Source organism: Periophthalmus magnuspinnatus, chromosome 8 (genome assembly GCF_009829125.3).
Source record: "Periophthalmus magnuspinnatus isolate fPerMag1 chromosome 8, fPerMag1.2.pri, whole genome shotgun sequence".
Lineage (NCBI taxonomy): Eukaryota > Metazoa > Chordata > Actinopteri > Gobiiformes > Gobiidae > Periophthalmus > Periophthalmus magnuspinnatus.
In genome coordinates, this window is record NC_047133.1 from 5964843 (window position 1) to 5985053 (window position 20211).

The 20211-nt window shown below is 46.8% G+C and overlaps 2 protein-coding genes across 2 annotated transcripts; one reads left to right on the forward strand and one right to left on the reverse strand.

Annotated features, from left to right (window-relative positions):
* The first annotated feature begins 1167 nt into the window (after positions 1-1167).
* prf1.3 (perforin 1.3) lies at positions 1168-19720 on the forward strand. Its single transcript, XM_055223772.1, has 10 exons — positions 1168-1198; positions 2387-2633; positions 3138-3179; positions 3983-4075; positions 4263-4399; positions 13421-13685; positions 14093-14320; positions 14439-14809; positions 15581-15892; positions 19696-19720. The coding sequence occupies exons 2-10, from the start codon at positions 2388-2390 to the stop codon at positions 19718-19720; spliced, it is 1719 nt and encodes a 572-aa protein (XP_055079747.1). The 5' UTR covers positions 1168-1198; position 2387.
* Positions 4963-7810, reverse strand: LOC129456421 (uncharacterized). Its single transcript, XM_055223416.1, has 2 exons — positions 5469-7810; positions 4963-5196 (listed from the first exon to the last, which is right to left on the reverse strand). The coding sequence occupies exon 1, from the start codon at positions 7781-7783 to the stop codon at positions 5729-5731; it is 2055 nt and encodes a 684-aa protein (XP_055079391.1). The 5' UTR covers positions 7784-7810; the 3' UTR covers positions 4963-5196; positions 5469-5728.
* Positions 19721-20211: the final 491 nt, after the last annotated feature.

A 20211-nucleotide genomic window follows, 5' to 3' on the forward strand; every position in this document is an offset into this window, starting at 1 on the left:
CTCCAGTCTGTATTCACATGTTTCTGTACACTATGGCTCCATTTGGCTTCTTACACCCTACAGTTATGTGCTGGACTGTCTCAGGGGAGTCTGGGAAGTATTTTTAAGACAAATTTTCATTACTTTCTTCAAAGTCAGAAGTTTACATATAGTAAAATTACTATGCATTTAAACAATTTGAGAAAATCCAGATGATGATGTCATGTCTTTGGAAGATTCTGATAGGTTTATTGACAATATCTGAGTTAATTAGAGACACACCTGTGGATGTGTTTGAAGCTCACCTGAAACACACTGCTTCTTTGTGTAACATCATGGGAAAGTCAAAAGAAATCAGCCAAAATATCAGGAAGAGAATTGTGGACTTGCACAAGTCTGGTTCATCCATGGTGCAATTTCCAGATGCCTGAAGGTGCCACGTTCATCTGTTCAAACAATTATACACAAGTATAAACACCATGGGAATGTCCAGCATCACACAGCTCAGGAAGGAGACGGATTCTGTGTCCCAGAGATGAGCTTTGGCCTGAAATGTGCAGATCAACCCAAAAACAAGCTGAAGATGGTGAGAGTGTGTCATTATCTACAGTGAAACAAGAACTGTACCGACATGGGCTGAAAGGACAATCTGCAAGTCATTACTCCAAAATAAACATAAAAAGTGAGATTAGTTTGCAAATGCACACAGGGACAAATACTTTCATTTTTGGAGACATGTCCTGTGGTCTGACCAAACTAAAATTGAGCTGTTTGGCCAAAATGAGCATTTTTGGAGGATCATGTTGTGGGGTTGTTTTGCTGCAGGAGGGACTGGTGCGCTCCACAGAATAGATGGCATCATGAGGAAAGAACATTAACAACATCTCAGCCAGGACGTTAACGCATACTGCCAAACTGGTTACAAAGTAGCTTCAGGATAACAAAGTATTTTTTCCAGTGGCCATCACAAAGTCCTGATCTCAATCCTATTGATCCTATTAATTTTTTCCTATTAATTTTGGTAACACTAATTGACCAAAAACGTGTGGTTGCGTGTATGTGTGTGTCTGTATGCCAATGGGTGTGTGTGTGTGTGTGTATGTGTGTATGTGCGACAGTTGGGGGGCGGAGCTGCTGCTAAAGACTGAAAGTTTTTCTGAAATCTTGTCAGTAGAGCTTCAGCCTGTACCTCCTCGTCCTCCTGCACCTCCTGCTCAAGGTCAGTTAGACTCATTTACATATTTACACATTTTAATTTTATTGTTTTTTTGTTTGTTTTGTTTTTGTTGGTTCATTCTGATGCAAAAAACAAAACTCTGTGATTGGACGGACTAATAATAAAGTGTTACTCAAACATGTGTGAATGAAACAAAACACAACTCCAGGTCTGTTTTTGAGGAGGAGCGTTATAGGAGCTCACAGGAGTCCATTTTGTTTTCTTTCTTCAGTGTGTGGCGTTTTACACCTGTCCCTCATAGTCTGTGACAGGTGCACTGACCAAAGTCTGCACCTGCCACAGACTCATCCTCCTCCCTCTGTCTCCCTCTCTCCTCAGGACTGTGCTGCTCCTCCTCCTCTCACCTCCTCCCTCTCTCTCCTCTGTTTATCTGTGCATGTGACTGAAAGGTTTTTATTCAGCCTCTTCTGTTATAATGTTAATTTTATGATGATTATTTGTGATTATTTATGTTTCGATTGCCTTCTCTCTCCTCCACCTCTCACCTCCTCCGTCTCTTTCCTTCTCTCTCCTCTCACCTCCCTCTCTTCTTCTTCTCTCTCCTCCTCTCACCTCCTCCTTCTCTCCTCCTCCTCTCACCTTCTCCCTCTCTTTCCTTCTCCCTCCTCTCACCTTCTCCCTCTATTCTTGTCCTTGCTCCCCCTCCTCTCACTTCCTCCCTCTCTTTCCTTCTTTCTCCTCTCTCCTCCTCCCTCTCTTCTTCTCCTCGCTCCTCCTCTCACCTTCTCCCTTCTCTCCTGCTCCTCTCACCTCCTCTGCCTTTCTCCATCTCACCTTCCTCTCTCTCCCCCTCCTCCTCTCTCCTCCTCTCACCTCCTCCCTCTATTCTTGTCCTTGCTCCCCCTCCTCTCACTTCCTCCCTCTCTTTCCTTCTTTCTCCTCTCTCCTCCTCCCTCTCTTCTTCTCCTCGCTCCTCCTCTCACCTTCTCCCTTCTCTCCTGCTCCTCTCACCTCCTCTGCCTTTCTCCATCTCTCCTTCCTCTCTCTCCCCCTCCTCCACTCTCCTCCTCTCACCTCCTCCCTCTATTCTTGTCCTTGCTCCCCCTCCTCTCACTTCCTCCCTCTCTTTCCTTCTCTCTACTCTCTCCTCCTCCCTCTCTTCTTCTCCTCTCTCCTCCTCTCACCTTCTCCCTCTCTCCTCCTCCTCTCACCTCCTCCCTCTCTCCTCAGGATGGCGTTGCTCCTCTCCCTCTCCCTCCTGTGCGGCTGTGTCTCAGTGGTCACCTCCTCGTGTCATGTGACCTCTTACACCGAGTGCCAGGGCGTCCCGTTCGTTCCGGGCTATAACCTCGTGGGGGAAGGGTTTGATGTAGTACACCTGAAGGCCACCGGGAGCGCTGTGATCGACATCAAGACGTTTATGAGCGGAGGAGAGCAGGGAAACTGCACCTTGTGCCTCAACAAACTGCTCAACCAGGTACTCCCCCGACAGGGTACTCCTCCGACCAGAGTATTCCCCTGACCAGAGCATTCTCCCGACAGGGTTCTCCCCCGACCAGAGTACTCCCCTGACAAGAGCATTCTCCTGACAGGGTACTCCCCCAACCAGAGTAGGCCCCCAACAGGGTACTCCCCTGACCAGAGAACTCCCCCGACAGGGTACTCATTCAGGTATCAATACTCAAAAGGTATCGATACCTGAATATCTTCATAATGATGTCGTCTTGCACCAGTTAAGACACATGGACCATGAACCAGGGATCACACAGATATAAGGCCACATGGGAACAGAAAATACAGTACTATTATTTAATGTGGAGAATCACTGTGTACTGTCTAAATAATGAGTGTTATCGTGGTATCAGTATCAGTATCAAGTATCAGTATCAAGTCTGGTCTTTAGTATCAAAAAGGTTTAATATGGGACCAATTTCTGATATTTGTGTTTTTGTTTTTTGTGAAATTGTTGTTTGTTTTTCAGACTCAGAAGCTGCCGGCCTCTGTGAAGGACTGGAAGATCCAGGTACACCTCCTCCTTTCTCTCTCCTCTGTCTCCTCTCTCTCTCCTTTCCTCTCCTCTTCTCTCTCTCACCTCCTCTCCTTGTCTCTCTCCTCTTCTCCTGCTCTCTTTTCCCTCTCCTTTCCTCCTCCCCTGCTCTCTCACCTCCTCTCTCCTTTGCTCCTCATTCTTTTCTTTTCTCCTCTCTCTCCTCTCCTCTCTCCTCTTTTCTTTCTCTCTACTCCTCTCCCACCTCCTCTCCTCCTCTCTCTCATCTCCTCTCTCTCTCCTCTCCTCTCTCACCTCTTCTCCTCCTCTCTCTCTTCTCCTCCTCTCTCTCTCCTCTCCTCATCGCTCACCTCCTCTCCCACTCTCTTTCTCCTCTCTTTCCTGTTCTTGTCTCTCTCCTCCTCTCTCTTTCTCCCTCACCTCCTCTCTCACCTCCTCTCCTTTTCTCTCACCTCCTCTCCCTCCTTTCTCCGTGCCTCACATCCTCTCCTCCTCTCTTCCCACTCCTCCTCTCTCACCTCCTCTCTCTCCTGTCTCCTCCTCTCTCACCTCCTCTCTCCTTTCCTCTCCATTCTCTTTTTTTCTCCTCTCTCTCCTCTCCTCATTCTTCTCCTCTCCTCCTCTCTTTCTCTCTGCTCCTCTCTCACCTCCTATCTCTCCTCTCTTCCTCTCTCTCATCTCGACACTCTCTCCTCTCCTCCCCTCTCACCTTCTCTCTATTTCTTCTCCTCCTCTCTCACCTTCTCTTTACTCCTCTCTCACATCCTCCTCTCTCTCTCCTCTCCTCCTCTCATGTTTCCCATCATGCCTTGCTGCAGGTACGATGTAGACGCAGTCTGAGCTCTAAAGTTTTATCCTCGACTCAGTCTGTGCTCCGGGAGACGAGCAACAGTCTGTCTGCATCCTGGAAGGTACGAGAACTAAACCAGGACTGAACCAGGACTAAACCAGGACTAAACTAGGACTAAACCAGGACTGAACCAGGACTAAACCAGGACTAAACTAGGACTAAACCAGGACTAAACCAGAACTGAACCAGGACTAAACCAGGACTAGACCAGGACTATACCCAGTCTAACCTGGCCCGTCCCGTCTCAGGTGGGGTTGGGGTTACCTGCTGTGGCACACGTGTCTTTGGGAGGATCTCACTCGTCTTCGTCGTCGTTCGCTCAGAGCCACAGTAAATCTAACAAGGTCTCCTTTGTGAGCCACAAGGTCGGCTGCTCCTACTACAGGTGAGTACTGCACAACCAGTGAGGAGTACTACGCAAATACTACACGTGAGTACTGCACAACCAGTGAGGAGTACTACGCAAATACTACACGTGAGTACTGCACAACCAGTGAGGAGTACTACGCAAATACTACACATGAGTACTACACAACCAGTGAGGAGTACTACGCAAATACTACACATGAGTACTACACAACCAGTGAGGAGTACTGCGCAAATACTACACATGAGTACTACACGACCAGTAAGGAGTACTACACAAATACTACACGTGAGTGCTACACGACCAGTAAGGAGTACTGCACAAATACTACATGTGAGTACTACATGACCAGTAAGGAGTACTGCACAAATACTACACATGAGTACTACACGACCAGTAAGGAGTACTACGCAAATATTACACATGAGTACTACACGACCAGTAAGGAGTACTACGCAAATATTACACATGAGTACTACACGACCAGTAAGGAGTACTACGCAAATACTACACATGAGTACTACACGACCAATAAGGAGTACTACGCAAATATTACACATGAGTTGTAATGAGGACTGTAATATGCAGTAGCTTGAACCCTGGCTAGCAATCACTGCAGGGTGTCGGGTCAGGACAGCGATTAGGTATGTTCAGGTGAGGCTTAAGAATGAGGGAGTCCACAGGCAGGTACAGGTAGAACGTTCCTTTTAATGTCCTTACTTGGGGTGTGGGCGTATATGGGTGTATGTGTGGGTTTGTGTGTGTGGGGGGTGTGTGACAGCAGTGTGACAGCAGTGTGACAGCAGTGTGGTTATCTACAAGAGAAGGAATAAACAAATACAAACAATATGTTAATCACAATCAAAATGGTGATTACACAAGTGACCGCGTGGTTATTTACATAATGTGAATACAAAGAAGTTAACAAAATGACCGATAGGAGGCCAGTCTAGTCACGAGGCTAGCGTATGTAAACACGAGGCTAGCGTATATAAATTGGAAAGTTTTACCCAAAACTCTAAACTACACACGGTCAATTACAAGTATAAGTTCTGAACACAATATCACAAATACACAGAATACTTACATCTAAGGGACGCACACTATAATTCAGACATTAAGTCAGTTCGAGAGAGCGCCGATGCACGTAACGTTGTGCAACCATGTAAATTATAATCTGCGCATCTGCGGCGCACTGGTGTACACTCGCGCTCCCTCTAGTGGTGCAACAAGGGATAACAACAATTAAGAACAACTAAACAAACCCAGTAATATAACAGAACTAAATGGGCTTTATGGATAGTCTTTTATACAGCCGCCCCCAAATTTGCTGTGTAAATTTGACCATTAGGTGTCTGTACTGTCCTGGGGTAAAGCTGGCAGTTTGATGAGACGAACAACAGGGCGAGTGTAGGTCCGGTCCTTTACTTGAACAACAGCCGTCCTCACTCGACCGTCTACTCCTGGAATCACCGTTTTTACTGTTCCCACCTGCCAGAGAGCTCTGGGGGTCTGCTGGTCCACAATGAGCACAATTGTGCCCGCAGTAATGTCCTCTTTCTCTGTCTTCCACTTCTGCCGTGCTTGTAAAGTGGGCAGAAAGTGTTGAATGAAGTGCTTCCAGAAGTGATCTGCTAAAACTTGTGAATGGCGCCACCTTTTCCGGCTCAGCAGCTCTGATTCAGGATAGACCACCTGTGGAAGGGATGAGTCTGGCCGCCCCATCAGCAGGCAGTTAGGTGTAACTGGATCGGGGTCAGCAAAGTCAGAGGACACATAGCCCAGGGGCCGAGAATTAAGAATCCCTTCTACCTCAATGAGGACTGTCCTTAGCACCTCATCTGGTACTGTCTGATCTCCTAAAGTGGTGCGGAGAGCGTTCTTCACGGATCTCACCTCTCGCTCCCATGAACCACCAAAGTGTGGAGCGTTGGGGGGATTAAACTGGAAGCGGATCTGTTGTGCTGCTAGTTTTGTCTTTAAGGCAGGTTCCAGGGCAAGGAAGGCTTCATGCAGCTCCCTACTTCCTCCTTTGAAATTGGTACCCTGCTCTGAGAGGAGCTCGTATGGTTTCCCTCTGCGAGCAATAAAGCGTCTGAGTGACATAAGAAATGAGTCTGTGTCCATGTTGGGCAGGAGGTCCAGGTGAATGGCTCGCGTAGTGAGGCACTTGTAAAGGATGCCCCACCTCTTCTCTGTGCGCCTGCCCACTTTAACAAGCATGGGTCCAAAACAGTCGACACCTGTAGAATAAAAGGCCGGTCTGAAGAGCCTGAGACTGGAGGGAGGTAGGTCAGCCATTTTGGGCACTTGAGGTGTGCCTCTCCACTTTCTGCAGTCCACACAGGTATGTTGGTGTTTCTTGACTGCTTCTCTACCCCTCAGTATCCAATACTTCCGGCGCAGCTCAGCAAACACGCGCTCAGCTCCAGGGTGGTGCAGCTCGCAGTCATAGTGCTGAATCAGGAGCTTGGAGACTGGGTGAGAGGCTGACAGGAGAATAGGGTGCAGCACGTCTGGGCTCAGAGTGTCACATCTTCTGAGTCTACCACCGACACGGATCAGGCTGGACGATCTGTCATACTCAGGAGACAATGTTAGTAATCTGCTGGTAGAGGGGAGGGACTTACCAGCTTTGAGCAGTGCCACTTCTGCAGGGAAGCTTTCGGTCTGTGCATGTCTCAAGAGCACTAGCTCTGCCTCATGGTAGTCGTCAGCCGTGAGAGACATTTTATCGGCCGCCCCGTGTGACCCCTGTGTGACGGCATCCAGAAGCTCTTGATATGTTTTAAACTGCTGGATGTCCGGGACAGCTCGATCTGAAGCACTGGTAGCCAAGCCACAAAACACTGTGGTCCGCAGCGCTTCCTGCTCTTCTGTGACTGGACTGACTGGATTTACCGGCCACTGGACAGATGGTTGCACAAGGAAGGAGGGTCCGTGGCTCCATCTGTTCTCTCCAGTGAGTTGGGTTAGTGTTCTTCCTCTTGTGATGTCGTCTGCAGGGTTTAAGGCAGACTCAATATAGCGCCAGGCATTAATGTCTGTCAGCTCCTGTATCTCTGCTACTCTTGTGCCCACAAACACTTTATATCTGCAGGAGTCCGACTGAAGCCAGTTAAGAACTGTGGTGGAGTCGGTCCAGTAAACCACTGCTTGGATCTGGACTGTGAGCTCTTTGATTAGCACTGAAGCTAGCTGCGCTCCTGTTAAAGCTCCACAAAGCTCAAGCCGGGGTATGGAGAGCTGCTTCTTTGGGGCGACTCTGGACCTGGCGGCTAGGAATGCCACTTGAACCTGTCCTTCACCACTATCTGTCCGCAGGTATGCCACAGAACCATAAGCACGTTCAGATGCATCACAAAAGATGTGGATGGTTCTGCTGCTGGCACTACAGTCCATGATATGGTTGATGTAGCATCTGGGCAACATAACCTGTGATAATTGTGGCAGCTCCTCTTCCCATGTTCTCCAGGCCTGGAGCAGATCTTCAGGAAGGTTAGGATCATCCCATCCTCTCTTCTTGTCCCATAAACGCTGCACAATGATCTTAGCTCGAGTTGTGTAGGGAATGATGTATCCCAGAGGATCATACTGTTGAGCAAGGAGGCGGTAGATGTTTCGCATGGTAAGTTCAGAACACTCACCCTGGTGTTGCTTATAGTGCAGTGTGTCAGACTTGCACTGCCACAAGAGTCCAAGAGTACGCTCCTGAGGGTCTGCTGTTTGCTGGGTGAACCAGAGAGTACTGTTTTCAGAGCAGGATTCCTTGGGCAGGTGATGGATCACTGTGGGAATGTTACTGGCCCACTCTCTAAGCTCAAATCCACCTTCCATCAGTAGTGTTTGCAGGCGGTTGACTAGATGCTTGGCTTGTTCTTGAGACTGGAGGCTCTGCAGGCAGTTGTCAACATAAAAACAGCGCTCTACTGACAGACGTGCATCCTCTTCTGGTTCTGTGTGCCTTTGGACATGGGTCTGGAGTGCAAAGGTGGCACAACAAGGGCTGCATGTTGTGCCAAACGGGAGCACCTGCCACTCATAGATGGTCGGCTCTTGGTCCACCTTAACATCTCTCCACAGGAAGCGAAGGAATGGTTTGTCGTCTTCCAACAGACGGACTTGGTGAAACATTCCTTTCACATCGCTGCTGATGGCCACAGGGTGCTCTCTAAACCTGAGCAGGACTCCCAGGAGGCTGGCACCAAGTGTAGGCCCGGGAAGGAGGTTGTCGTTCAGGCTCTGACCATTGGATGTGAAGGAGCAGTTAAAGACAATTCGATGTTTCTGATTGTGCTGCACCATATGGTGAGGAATAAACCATCCAATGTTGCTCTCTTCAGCTTTGGCAGGAGAAATGGCTTTGACGTATCCAGCGTCAATCAGCTTGTGGATCTCTCTGGAGTAAATGGTGGCTTTCTCTGGGTCTCTCAAAAGGCGTCTTTCCGTCCCACGTAACTGAGAAAGGACAGCCTCCTTTGATGCATGGAGTGGGGAGAGGTTCTGTTTCCACAGTAATGGAGTCGCATATCTGTTTACACCGTCCACCATTACTCGTATAGTCTTCTCCTCCAATATGCGGACTGCCTCAGCATCCTGCCTTGACCTGGTAATCAACCGCTCGCTCCTATATGGCAAGATATCCAATTGCCACAGTTTCTCCACATGTTTGAGGAGCTCAGATTCTGGAGGGTTGCAGATAGTGAAAAGGCACTGCTGTGGGGACAGCTGATGACACACGAGGCTTGTAGGGCCTTGTAGAGTCCATCCTAATCTGGTGCGCACAGCTGCAGGTCCACCGGGGGGGCCGAGACGTACTGGTTCCACTGGAGTTATCAAATGAGGATAATCTGACCCAATCAGCAGCAGCGGCTGGGCATCCTTAATAGGAGGCAGTGGAATGTCTCTGAGATGACGGTATTTCTCCTGCAGAGCTTGGACTGGATAGGTGTGGTGGGCTAGGTTCAGTTCTCTGGCTGTGAAAGCATTGTTGATCTGGTAGCGCTTGCCTGGTTCTGAGGCACGGGCTACTGTGAAGGATACAGTCGCTCCATGAACAGTGCAGACCTTCTGTCTGACTGTGCGAAGTGTGAGCTCTTCAGCCGGTCCCTGAAGCCCCAACTGAACTGCAGCATCATTCAGGAGTATGGTGCGCTCTGACCCGTCATCCAATATGGCATAGGTTTCAAGTAGCTGATTGCCACTCTGGAGGATGACCCTACTCAGCTTCAGTAACACTTGGGGGCTGCTGGCTGGACGGTCAATGTACATAGTCTCTGATACAGAGCTCACAAGACAGGTGCTGGCTACAGGTGCTGGGGGCTTAATAGTGGCTGTGGCATTTTGGCTGGCGTTAACATCATGGAGGACGTCCAGGTGCTTCCTCTCACATTGCTTGCACTTGGCTTTAAGGTTACACTTGGCAGCCTGGTGCTCACGTCCACATCTCCAGCAGCGATTATTTGTCCTGATCCACTGTGTCTTCTGCTCCACTGATAGGAGTCTGAAATTGCTGCATTGGTTCAAATAGTGCTGTACTGTATCGCAGAAGGGACAGTACCTTTTAGGCTTGTCTTGTGTCGCCTCTCTCTGGGCTGGAACTGCAGCCATAACCACCTTCTTTATTGACTCTGATTCACTGCCATGGAGAATGGTGGTGGATCTCTGGGACTTGTAGTCGGCGCGTTGGATCCTGGATGGAAACGGCCTCTCTCTGCCTGGAATACTGCCGTGTTGATCACCACTAACTTGAACTCTCACTTCATATTCAAGCCAGTCTGCCAGATCAAGGAGTGTAGGAATGGGAGTATAGATGGGGTTCACAAATCTGTGGAAGTTGGCTCTTAGGTCATGTGGTAACTTAGCTAAGAGGCGAGAGACATGTGAGCCGCACCTCAGTTCAGTCCAGCCCTGGCTTCCCAGTTGGTGCAGCATCCCAACCAGTGCACGGACCTGAAGAGCAAATGACTTAAACGCTTTAATGTCCCCAGATTTTATGGTGGGCCCATCCAGCACAGTGGAGATTCTCTTCAGTGCTAGCTGCTGAGGTTGGCCGTACATCTCTGTGAGTGCTCTCATAGTGTCGGTGAATGGGTGTTGACTGTTACTGTAGGAGTCAGCAATGAGCAGTGCTTCCTCACATTTGAGGTGATCTGTGAGTATCTGAAACTTGAAGTGCTCCGAGGCATCATATGGCAATAAGTTGTCCAGGGCCAGCTTCAATCTAGCAAACTCCCGTGGATCCTCTGATTTGAAGTCTGGGATCGTTGGCTTGGGTCCACGATAAGCCTCTGGTGCTGCTGTCCTGATATGTGGAGAGTGATTACGTGATGGTGGATATGACGGATCCGGTGGGCATCTGTCCCTCCCTTGTCTCCTTTCATAACCATAAGCAGGACTGCAGTCATCAGGACAGTCTCTGTAACTAGATGAGTACCCCCTCTCACACCCATAATAGCGACTGTCAGGACGAGCCTTTGGACTACTGTGGTGATAATGTGGAGCAGGATGGCTGTACTCATTACTGGACCTTAGATAACTCAGACGGGGTGGAGAAGGCCCATGACGGCGGTGGTACCTGTTATCATATCGATAGGAGCGGTCAGGATAGCTATCACAGTCCTCTTCATACTTGATGTGTGGCTTGACATCAGGCCAATCCACTTTAGGTCGTGGGGGGCTATCATCTGACTGGTGACTAGTTTCACCACGTGGTGGGGAGTCATCATGCTCTGTGGGCGATGGACTCTTGTGAATGTCTATCACCCTATGTTCACCTTTGGAGAGAGGAGTTGAGATGCCAGCAGTGACTGGTGCCTCTGCCTGATCTGATAATCCTGTTTCATGTAGATGCCGTCTGAGAGACTCTACAATGGCATGTCGACCGACAGGAGCAGGAGAAACATCTCTGATCACCGGGAGGGCACTTACTGGCTGACGTGGGCCTTGGAGGCCGCTGAGTGGCGCCTGCTGATTTGTAAGTGCTGGTGTGGCAGATGTTTCCTCTTGGTGCCTGGGCAGTGGCAGCTGCTGTGAGGATACTGCAGGAGCATTCTGGATCATGTCTGCAAGGCGTTGGACATCTCTGCGCAGCTGGTCATTTTCCTCTCTCATACTCTTAATGGATCTAATTATTTCTGGAGAAGACAAGTGCTTGGTCTGCTCATCATCAGTAAAACGGGACCTCACAGGGTAACTGACCTCATAGTCCTGGAGATATGATGGTAGCTGCCTGGATCTTTGTGGGCGATCCTCAGTAGGTTCTCTTTCATGTGGCCTGAACATATTGACTGCAGTGGTTGCTCGATCCGGCTCGAAGGACCATAAATTGTAATGAGGACTGTAATATGCAGTAGCTTGAACCCTGGCTAGCAATCACTGCAGGGTGTCGGGTCAGGACAGCGATTAGGTATGTTCAGGTGAGGCTTAAGAATGAGGGAGTCCACAGGCAGGTACAGGTAGAACGTTCCTTTTAATGTCCTTACTTGGGGTGTGGGCGTATATGGGTGTATGTGTGGGTTTGTGTGTGTGGGGGGTGTGTGACAGCAGTGTGACAGCAGTGTGACAGCAGTGTGGTTATCTACAAGAGAAGGAATAAACAAATACAAACAATATGTTAATCACAATCAAAATGGTGATTACACAAGTGACCGCGTGGTTATTTACATAATGTGAATACAAAGAAGTTAACAAAATGACCGATAGGAGGCCAGTCTAGTCACGAGGCTAGCGTATGTAAACACGAGGCTAGCGTATATAAATTGGAAAGTTTTACCCAAAACTCTAAACTACACACGGTCAATTACAAGTATAAGTTCTGAACACAATATCACAAATACACAGAATACTTACATCTAAGGGACGCACACTATAATTCAGACATTAAGTCAGTTCGAGAGAGCGCCGATGCACGTAACGTTGTGCAACCATGTAAATTATAATCTGCGCATCTGCGGCGCACTGGTGTACACTCGCGCTCCCTCTAGTGGTGCAACAAGGGATAACAACAATTAAGAACAACTAAACAAACCCAGTAATATAACAGAACTAAATGGGCTTTATGGATAGTCTTTTATACATGAGTACTACATGACCAGTAAGGAGTACTGCACAAATACTACACATGAGTACTACACGACCAGTAAGGAGTACTACGCAAATATTACACATGAGTACTACATGACCAGTAAGGAGTACTGCACAAATACTACACATGAGTACCGGTACTACTCGACCAGTAAGGAGTACTACGCAAATACTACATGTGAGTACTACACGACCAGTAAGGAGTACTACACAAATACTACACATGAGTATTACACGACCAGTAAGGAGTACTACACAAATACTACACATGAGTACTACACGACCAGTAAGGAGTACTTCACAAATACTACACATGAGTACTACATGACCAGTAAGGAGTACTACGCAAATACTACATGTGAGTACTACATGACCAGTAAGGAGTACTGCACAAATACTACACGTGAGTACTACACGACCAGTAAGGAGTACTGCACAAATACTACACGTGAGTACTACACGACTACTACACGAGTACTACATAAATACTCCAGGTGAGTATTTTGTGTATTCTGAACACTGCAGTGTTTTTGACAAAATTAAAGAGTCAGTGGAACATTTGGGCACGACCTAAATCAAAGAAACAGAAGCCTTAGTTTGATCAAATACAGAGTCTGTCAGATATTTTATACTTTTCCAGAGTCTTAAAGAGAAAATAAGAATGTTTATGAACAATACTTTTTATAAGGTGTTTTTAAAGAGGAGCTGTTGTGTAAACTGGCCCACCAGCCTAGAGGCGGAGCCTTGTACAGGCTCGTACTGCTAACTGTAAGGAGGGAGCGAATAGGGCCTGGGCGAGATCTCTAGATTACTCAAACATGTATGACATGTAAATCCTCTTCATGTTTATGATGAACAGCGTTCACATGGGACAGGCACAGAACTGTCCCACGTTTACAAAACAGCTCCTCTTTAATTAAAATTTTCTAAGGACATATTGACTCCGCCCCTCAGGTTCCGTGTGCACTCTTACCCCCCCCTCACCAAAGAATTCCAGGACTCTCTACATCGTCTCACCCCCTCCTCCAAAGACAACTCGGATTTTGAGCATTTCCTCTCTCTTTATGGCACTCACTACCTGCGCCAGGTGACGCTGGGCGGACAGATGCGCTCCCTGACGGCCGTGCAAACCTGTGAGGCCTCCCTGAACCGACTGTCCACCAGAACCATCAACAACTGTCTGAGCGCCGAGGCCGAGGCCGTCATTAAGGGGGTCAAGGTTAGAACTAGGACTGGACCAGGACTGGACCAGACTAAATCAGGACTAAACCAAGATTGGACCAGGACTATACCAGGACTGGGTCAGGACTGGACAAGGACTAAACCAGGACTATATATATATATATATATATATATATATATATATATATATATATATATATATATATATATATATATATATATATATATATATATATATATATATATATATATATATATATATGTATATATATATATACACACCCACCCCCGCACACACACACACACATAGTATATATATATATATATATATATATATATATATATATATATATGTATATATATATATACACACCCACCCCCGCACACACACACACACATAGTATGGTCTCTGTATACATAAGTCTGTACTCTGTCCCGGGGCAGGTGAGCGCGGCCGCCAGCTTCTGTAAAAAACAGGCGAAGAAGTTGCAGCACGGTCACAGCTTTAGCGGCACCTTCTCTGATCGCTCTGTGGAGGTTCTGGGTGGAGACTCGAGTGTGGGCGGAGTCCTGTTCAACCCTCACGGTGCAGCGGCCTTTCAGAAGTGGCTCCACTCCATCAGGTCGCTGCCCGGGCTCGTCCAGTACAAGTTGACCCCCCTGTTCCGGTTGGTGAGTGAGATGCCCTCCCACAGTCCCTCTGTGTGTCAGATGCCCTCCCACAGTCCCCCTGTGTGTCAGATGCCCTCCCTGTGTTAGATTTCCTCAGATGCCCTCCCTCTCTCTGCAGGTGAGAGGGAACCCCAGGCTGCGGTCACGTCTGCGTAAGGAGATCAAAAGTTACATCATGAAGAACGCCGTGTCACTGAAGTGCCGCCGTCCCTGTCAGGCAGGTGTTCAGGCTCAGGACTGCTCCTGCTCCTGTCATGGCCACAGCCTGGTGAACGCAGACTGCTGCCCGCAGGAGTTTGGCGTGGCCCAGCTGAAGGTGGTGGTGGTGCGGGGGGAGGGGCTTTATGGTGACATATTTTCCAAAACTGATGGATATGTCAAAGTGTTCTACAAAAACCAGGGCGCCACCTCCGGTGTCATCTGGAACAATGATTTCCCCATCTGGAACTTCGTGGTGCGGATCGGCTCGGCCAAACTCATCTCCCGAACGTGAGTTTGCCCACCAGAGGGAGGGGCCACAGACAAACTCTTTAAAATGCCCATATGACTCTACTCTCTGATCTCTGTTCTTTTTTTTTATTTTTTATTAATTAATTAATTAATTAATGAAATGCAAGACAGACAAATATAGTGACCTGTCATATATAGTAGTGACAAGTGGTGATAAGACTTAACAAGACATAACATGACAAGTCTGTGTTGTGTGTAATACTACTACTACTACTACTACTACTACTACTACTACTACTACTACTACTAATATACTACTACTACTACTAATAATATAATAATAATAATAATAATAATAATAATAATAATAAGTTATGTTTCCTCATCACAAACAGACCTGGAGTTGTGTTTTGTTTCATTCACATATGTTTAACACTCAAACCCTGCAGATTTAGGCTGAGTTCTTTTCTCAAACTCAAAACACTCTGTTCCACTTTGTGATGTCATGTGGTAATACAGGAAGAGCGCCACTGAGTTTTTAAACTTGAAAGATTTTCACTAGAATCATTTGGATCATTTCAAGCCTGGAATTGCCAATCTGTATTGAAGCAAAGGTAAAAGGAGCTCTTATTGTGAAAACTACCACTTCATGACATCACAAGGTGGATCAGAACATTTTGAGTTTTGGAGATGTAGACAGACTAATAATAAAGTGTAATTCAAACATGTGTGAATGAAACAAAACACAACTCCAGATATGTTTTTGAGGAGCTAACACCCCCCTCACCTCCTCCCTCTCTGTCTCTCTAGGTCGATCTGGGTGGAGGTGTGGGATCGGGATAGCCGCTGGGACGATGACCTCTTGGGGAAATGCAAGATCATTCCGATATCGGGGAAAACAACGACACGTTGCAAACTGAATCACGGATCAGTGACAGTCCGGACTGAGGCTGTGTGCGCGCCTTTCCTCCACGGATCGCTGTGTGAGCTGTTCAAGGCCCACAAAGACCAGGGACTAGACCAGGACCAGGGATCAGGGCAGGCCTCATCCAGTCAGCAACAGAGCACATACAGGGAGGTCATGGTTCAAGGAGCTAAGAGAGACCAGGGACTAGACCAGGAGCAGGGATTAGACCAGGACCAGGGACTAGACCAGGACCAGGGATCAGGGCAGGCCTCATCCAGTCAGCAACAGAGCATATACAGGGAGGTCATGGTTCAAGGAGCTAAGAGAGACCAGGGACTAGACCAGGACCAGGGACTAGACCAGGAGCAGGGATTAGACCAGGACCAGGGACTAGACCAGGACCAGGGATCAGGGCAGGCCTCATCCAGTCAGCAACAGAGCATATACAGGGAGGTCATGGTTCAAGGAGCTAAGAGAGACCAGGGACTAGACCAGGACCAGGGACTAGACCAGGACCAGGGATCAGGGCAGGCCTCATCCAGTCAGCAACAGAGCACATACAGGGAGGTCATGGTTCAAGGAGCTAAGAGAGACCAGGGACTAGACCAGGAGCAGGGACTAGACCAGGACCAGGGACTAGACCAGGGACTAGACCAGGAGCAGGGACTAGACCAGAACAAGGGACTAGACCAGGACCAGGGACTAGACCAGGACCAGGGACCAGACCAGGGACTAGACCAGGAGCAGGGACTAGACCAGGGACTAGACCAGGACCAGGGATCAGGGCAGGCCTCATCCAGTCAGCAACAGAGCATATACAGGGAGGTCATGGTTCAAGGAGCTAACAGAGACCAGGGACTAGACCAGGACCAGGGACTAGACCAGGACCAGGGATCAGGGCAGGCCTCATCCAGTCAGCAACAGAGCACATACAGGGAGGTCATGGTTCAAGGAGCTAAGAGAGACCAGGGACTAGACCAGGAGCAGGGACTAGACCAGGACCAGGGACTAGACCAGGGACTAGACCAGGAGCAGGGACTAGACCAGAACAAGGGACTAGACCAGGACCAGGGACTAGACCAGGACCAGGGACCAGACCAGGGACTAGACCAGGAGCAGGGACTAGACCAGGGACTAGACCAGGACCAGGGATCAGGGCAGGCCTCATCCAGTCAGCAACAGAGCATATACAGGGAGGTCATGGTTCAAGGAGCTAACAGAGACCAGGGACTAGACCAGGAGCAGGGACTAGACCAGGAGCAGGGACTAGACCAGAACAAGGGACTAGACCAGGACCAGGACCAGGGACTAGACCAGGACCAGGGACTAGACCAGGGACTAGACCAGGAGCAGGGACTAGACCAGGGACTAGACCAGGAGCAGGGACTAGACTAGGACCAGGGACTAGACCAGAACAAGGGACTAGACCAGGACCAGGGACTAGACCAGGGATCGGGCCAGAGGGTTTAGAGTTGCAGTGTTAAAAATAAATCTGTTTCTTTTTTAATAAGTTCAGTTTTCTTTTTGAGTTTAAAAATTGTATTTGAAGTGTGTGAAATAAGTCTTTATGACGATGATGTAACGATGTAACGATGTAATGTGAATGTGAGCCGCTGATTCGACGTGAGTCAGCGGTGACGTCATCACCACCGCGTTTATCTCTTCTCCACTTCTGTCGTGTCATTTAGTTAATTTAAATAAAATGTTCACCTCAAACCGATGGAGCGGCCTCCTCTCACTCATCTTTACTCCGCTGTGATTGGTTGATGCTAGCTAGCTTGTGACTGTAGTGTTATTTGAGAGGGACATGTTTAATATCACAAACCAGCTCACCTGTTCTAGTTCAGGTAAGTCAGTTCTTTATGGTCAAATTGTGTTAACCTCAAATTACAGTCTAAAAGAGCTTCAGACAGAGCAGTGCCTACAGTTAGCATCACACTACCATGTTGATGACATCACCTGCAAAAGAGCTATTGATTACATTGTATTTTACCATGAAATATCCAAAAGGTAAATCCACAAATGTTGAAGCTTATCATTTCTATTGGAGACTAAAGCCAAGAGCTCACTGTGTGACGACGACGACAACATGTCATGATCCGCACTGTCCGCTCCTGGTTTTCCTCCCTGTGTGCTCTTCCCCCTCCCTCACCTGCTTGTACCTGGAGCTGGGCGGAGCTCTCGGCTCCTCCCGCGCACACCTGCTCTCCATCTGGCTAATCACCACACCTGCCATGGATAAAAGGAGCTGGGAGAAGACACTTGGTGTGAGATCATTGTTGTGTCACTTCTTTCCTGCCTGTGTTCCTGTTGTCCCTGTGTTCTTGTCGTGCGCCGGTCCTGGACGTCTCCTGCCCACTCTGCCCTATGCCCGTCTGGTCTGCCTGTCGTCCTGTGGTCCCTTCATGTCCTCGGTCCCTGTGTTTCCTGTGTTCCTGCTCACCTGCTCACCTCCGGATCACCCACTGTTTGTACCTTGTCTATTTTCTACAATAAATCCTGTAAATATTCCCCGAGTCTGCATCCTTTGGTCCGTTACATACACCCGTTATGACACAACAACAACATCACATCTGAGTTCACCTGTTCATGATCCTTTCTAAACTTGAAAATTATAAGGTCTTGATAATGGGCTGTATAAATATTAACTGGCTGGAGAAAGAATCTGAAACTTTGCAAAGGCCTAAATCTTATGCAATTAATTTCTGTTTTGGCCAGACTTGACCCTAGAAATGTAAATAAAGACACACTCACTGATGTAATGTTAAACTCCATAATTATGAGGCAAATGGTGTTTTTCCACTTGATTTTACTGACTATTGTCCAATTGTATGTGTTTGAAATACAAAAGTGAAAAAGACGCATCTATGTGTAAAGTTAGAAGATCCTGTAAATATTTCAATGAGCTGCCTTCATCTGTGACCTGTATTACAGTGAGATCGAGCTAACACCAGCATTTCCTGACTCTGATATGGCCTTAAACATTTTTATTAACATTTGATGAAATTGTACAGCAACATGCACCTGAAAGAAAAATTAGAATCAAAAACTGTAACAATCCTTGGTTCAACTCAGAAATTGCAAGCTTAATTAGTGACATAAATGCTGCCTGGAAAACTGTACACGCAACTAGGTCGGATTTGGATTGGGCGTTTTTTGGGGGGGTTTTTTTGCAAAAGAGAAATGCAGCAGTTAGAAAGGCAAAAACATGTCTGCGTTGAAAAAGACTCACGGAAATCTGGTAAAGTTCTGGAGAACAGTAAGATGCCTCTCAGAACCTACAATTCATACATTACCAACCGATATTTTATTACATTCAGCTAGTCTAAATTCTAAAGAGGAAATATGTGATGTTTTCAATAGGCATTTTATCTCTGCATGTGACGTTTTGGATAATAACAAAGGTCCTTCTGATCTTGGTTGAGTCTGAACCTCGGCCAGATCATTTTCACTTTAAGACCTTTTACATACATGGAGGTCTTAAAACTGTATAAAGACTTTTTTTTTAAAACGAACAATTGAGGCAGAGGTTACCTATAAAACATACAAGGATAAATTAATACGTATTATGAGATTAAGGAAAAATAATACTATTGCTCAATTTTGGAAAAAAAAATTAAAAATGATATTAAAAATTCTTGGAATGTTTTAAATAAATTAATAAAAAAGGGCAAACGGAATGTTAACTTTCCTACTCACATCTTGACAAATGACAGACATCTCCTCAGTCAGCCCAAGGAAATTGCAAATGAATTTAATAATTATTTTAGTAACATTGGTGCTAAATTGGCAAAAGATATTCCAGAATCCAACCAAGAGAATGATATAATTAGTAGAATTGCTAAGCAGGATAAAACAATATTTTTACAAGGTACAGATGAAAGTGATATATGTACAATTCAAACAAAGTAAGAACAAAAACTCAACAGACTGGAATGGACTGGACATGTGTGTGTTGAAAGAAATCATTGATTATATAGTTAAACCAGTCACCTATATTTTTAATTTATCTTTGCAGTCGGGTGTATTCCCAGAAGGAATGAAGACGGCAAAGATTATTCCTATTTACAAGTCCGGTGATCAACATGACCTTACAAACTATAGACCTATTTCTCTATTGTCTCATTTTGCAAAAAATCTGGAGAAATTATTCCATAAAAGACAATATACATTATACAATTACCTTGAAAAACATAATATACTATGTGAAGAGCAATATGGGTTTAGACCAAATAGAACAACTACCTTGGCATTAATAGATCTAGTCAAAAACATATCTAATGCAATAGATAATAAACAGTACGCCATTGGAGTGTTTCTAGATTTAACTAAAGCGTTTGATACAGTCAATCATGATCTACTACTCAGAAAACTGTACAGATATGGTATTAGGGGTGTGGCTTTCTCTTGTATCAAAAGTTATATAGAAAATAGATCACAATATGTCCATATAAATGGAGTGGATTCAGAGCTTCAAACAGTGACCTGTGGTCTCCCCCAGGGGTCAGTGTTGAGGCCCTTAGTCTTTATCCTT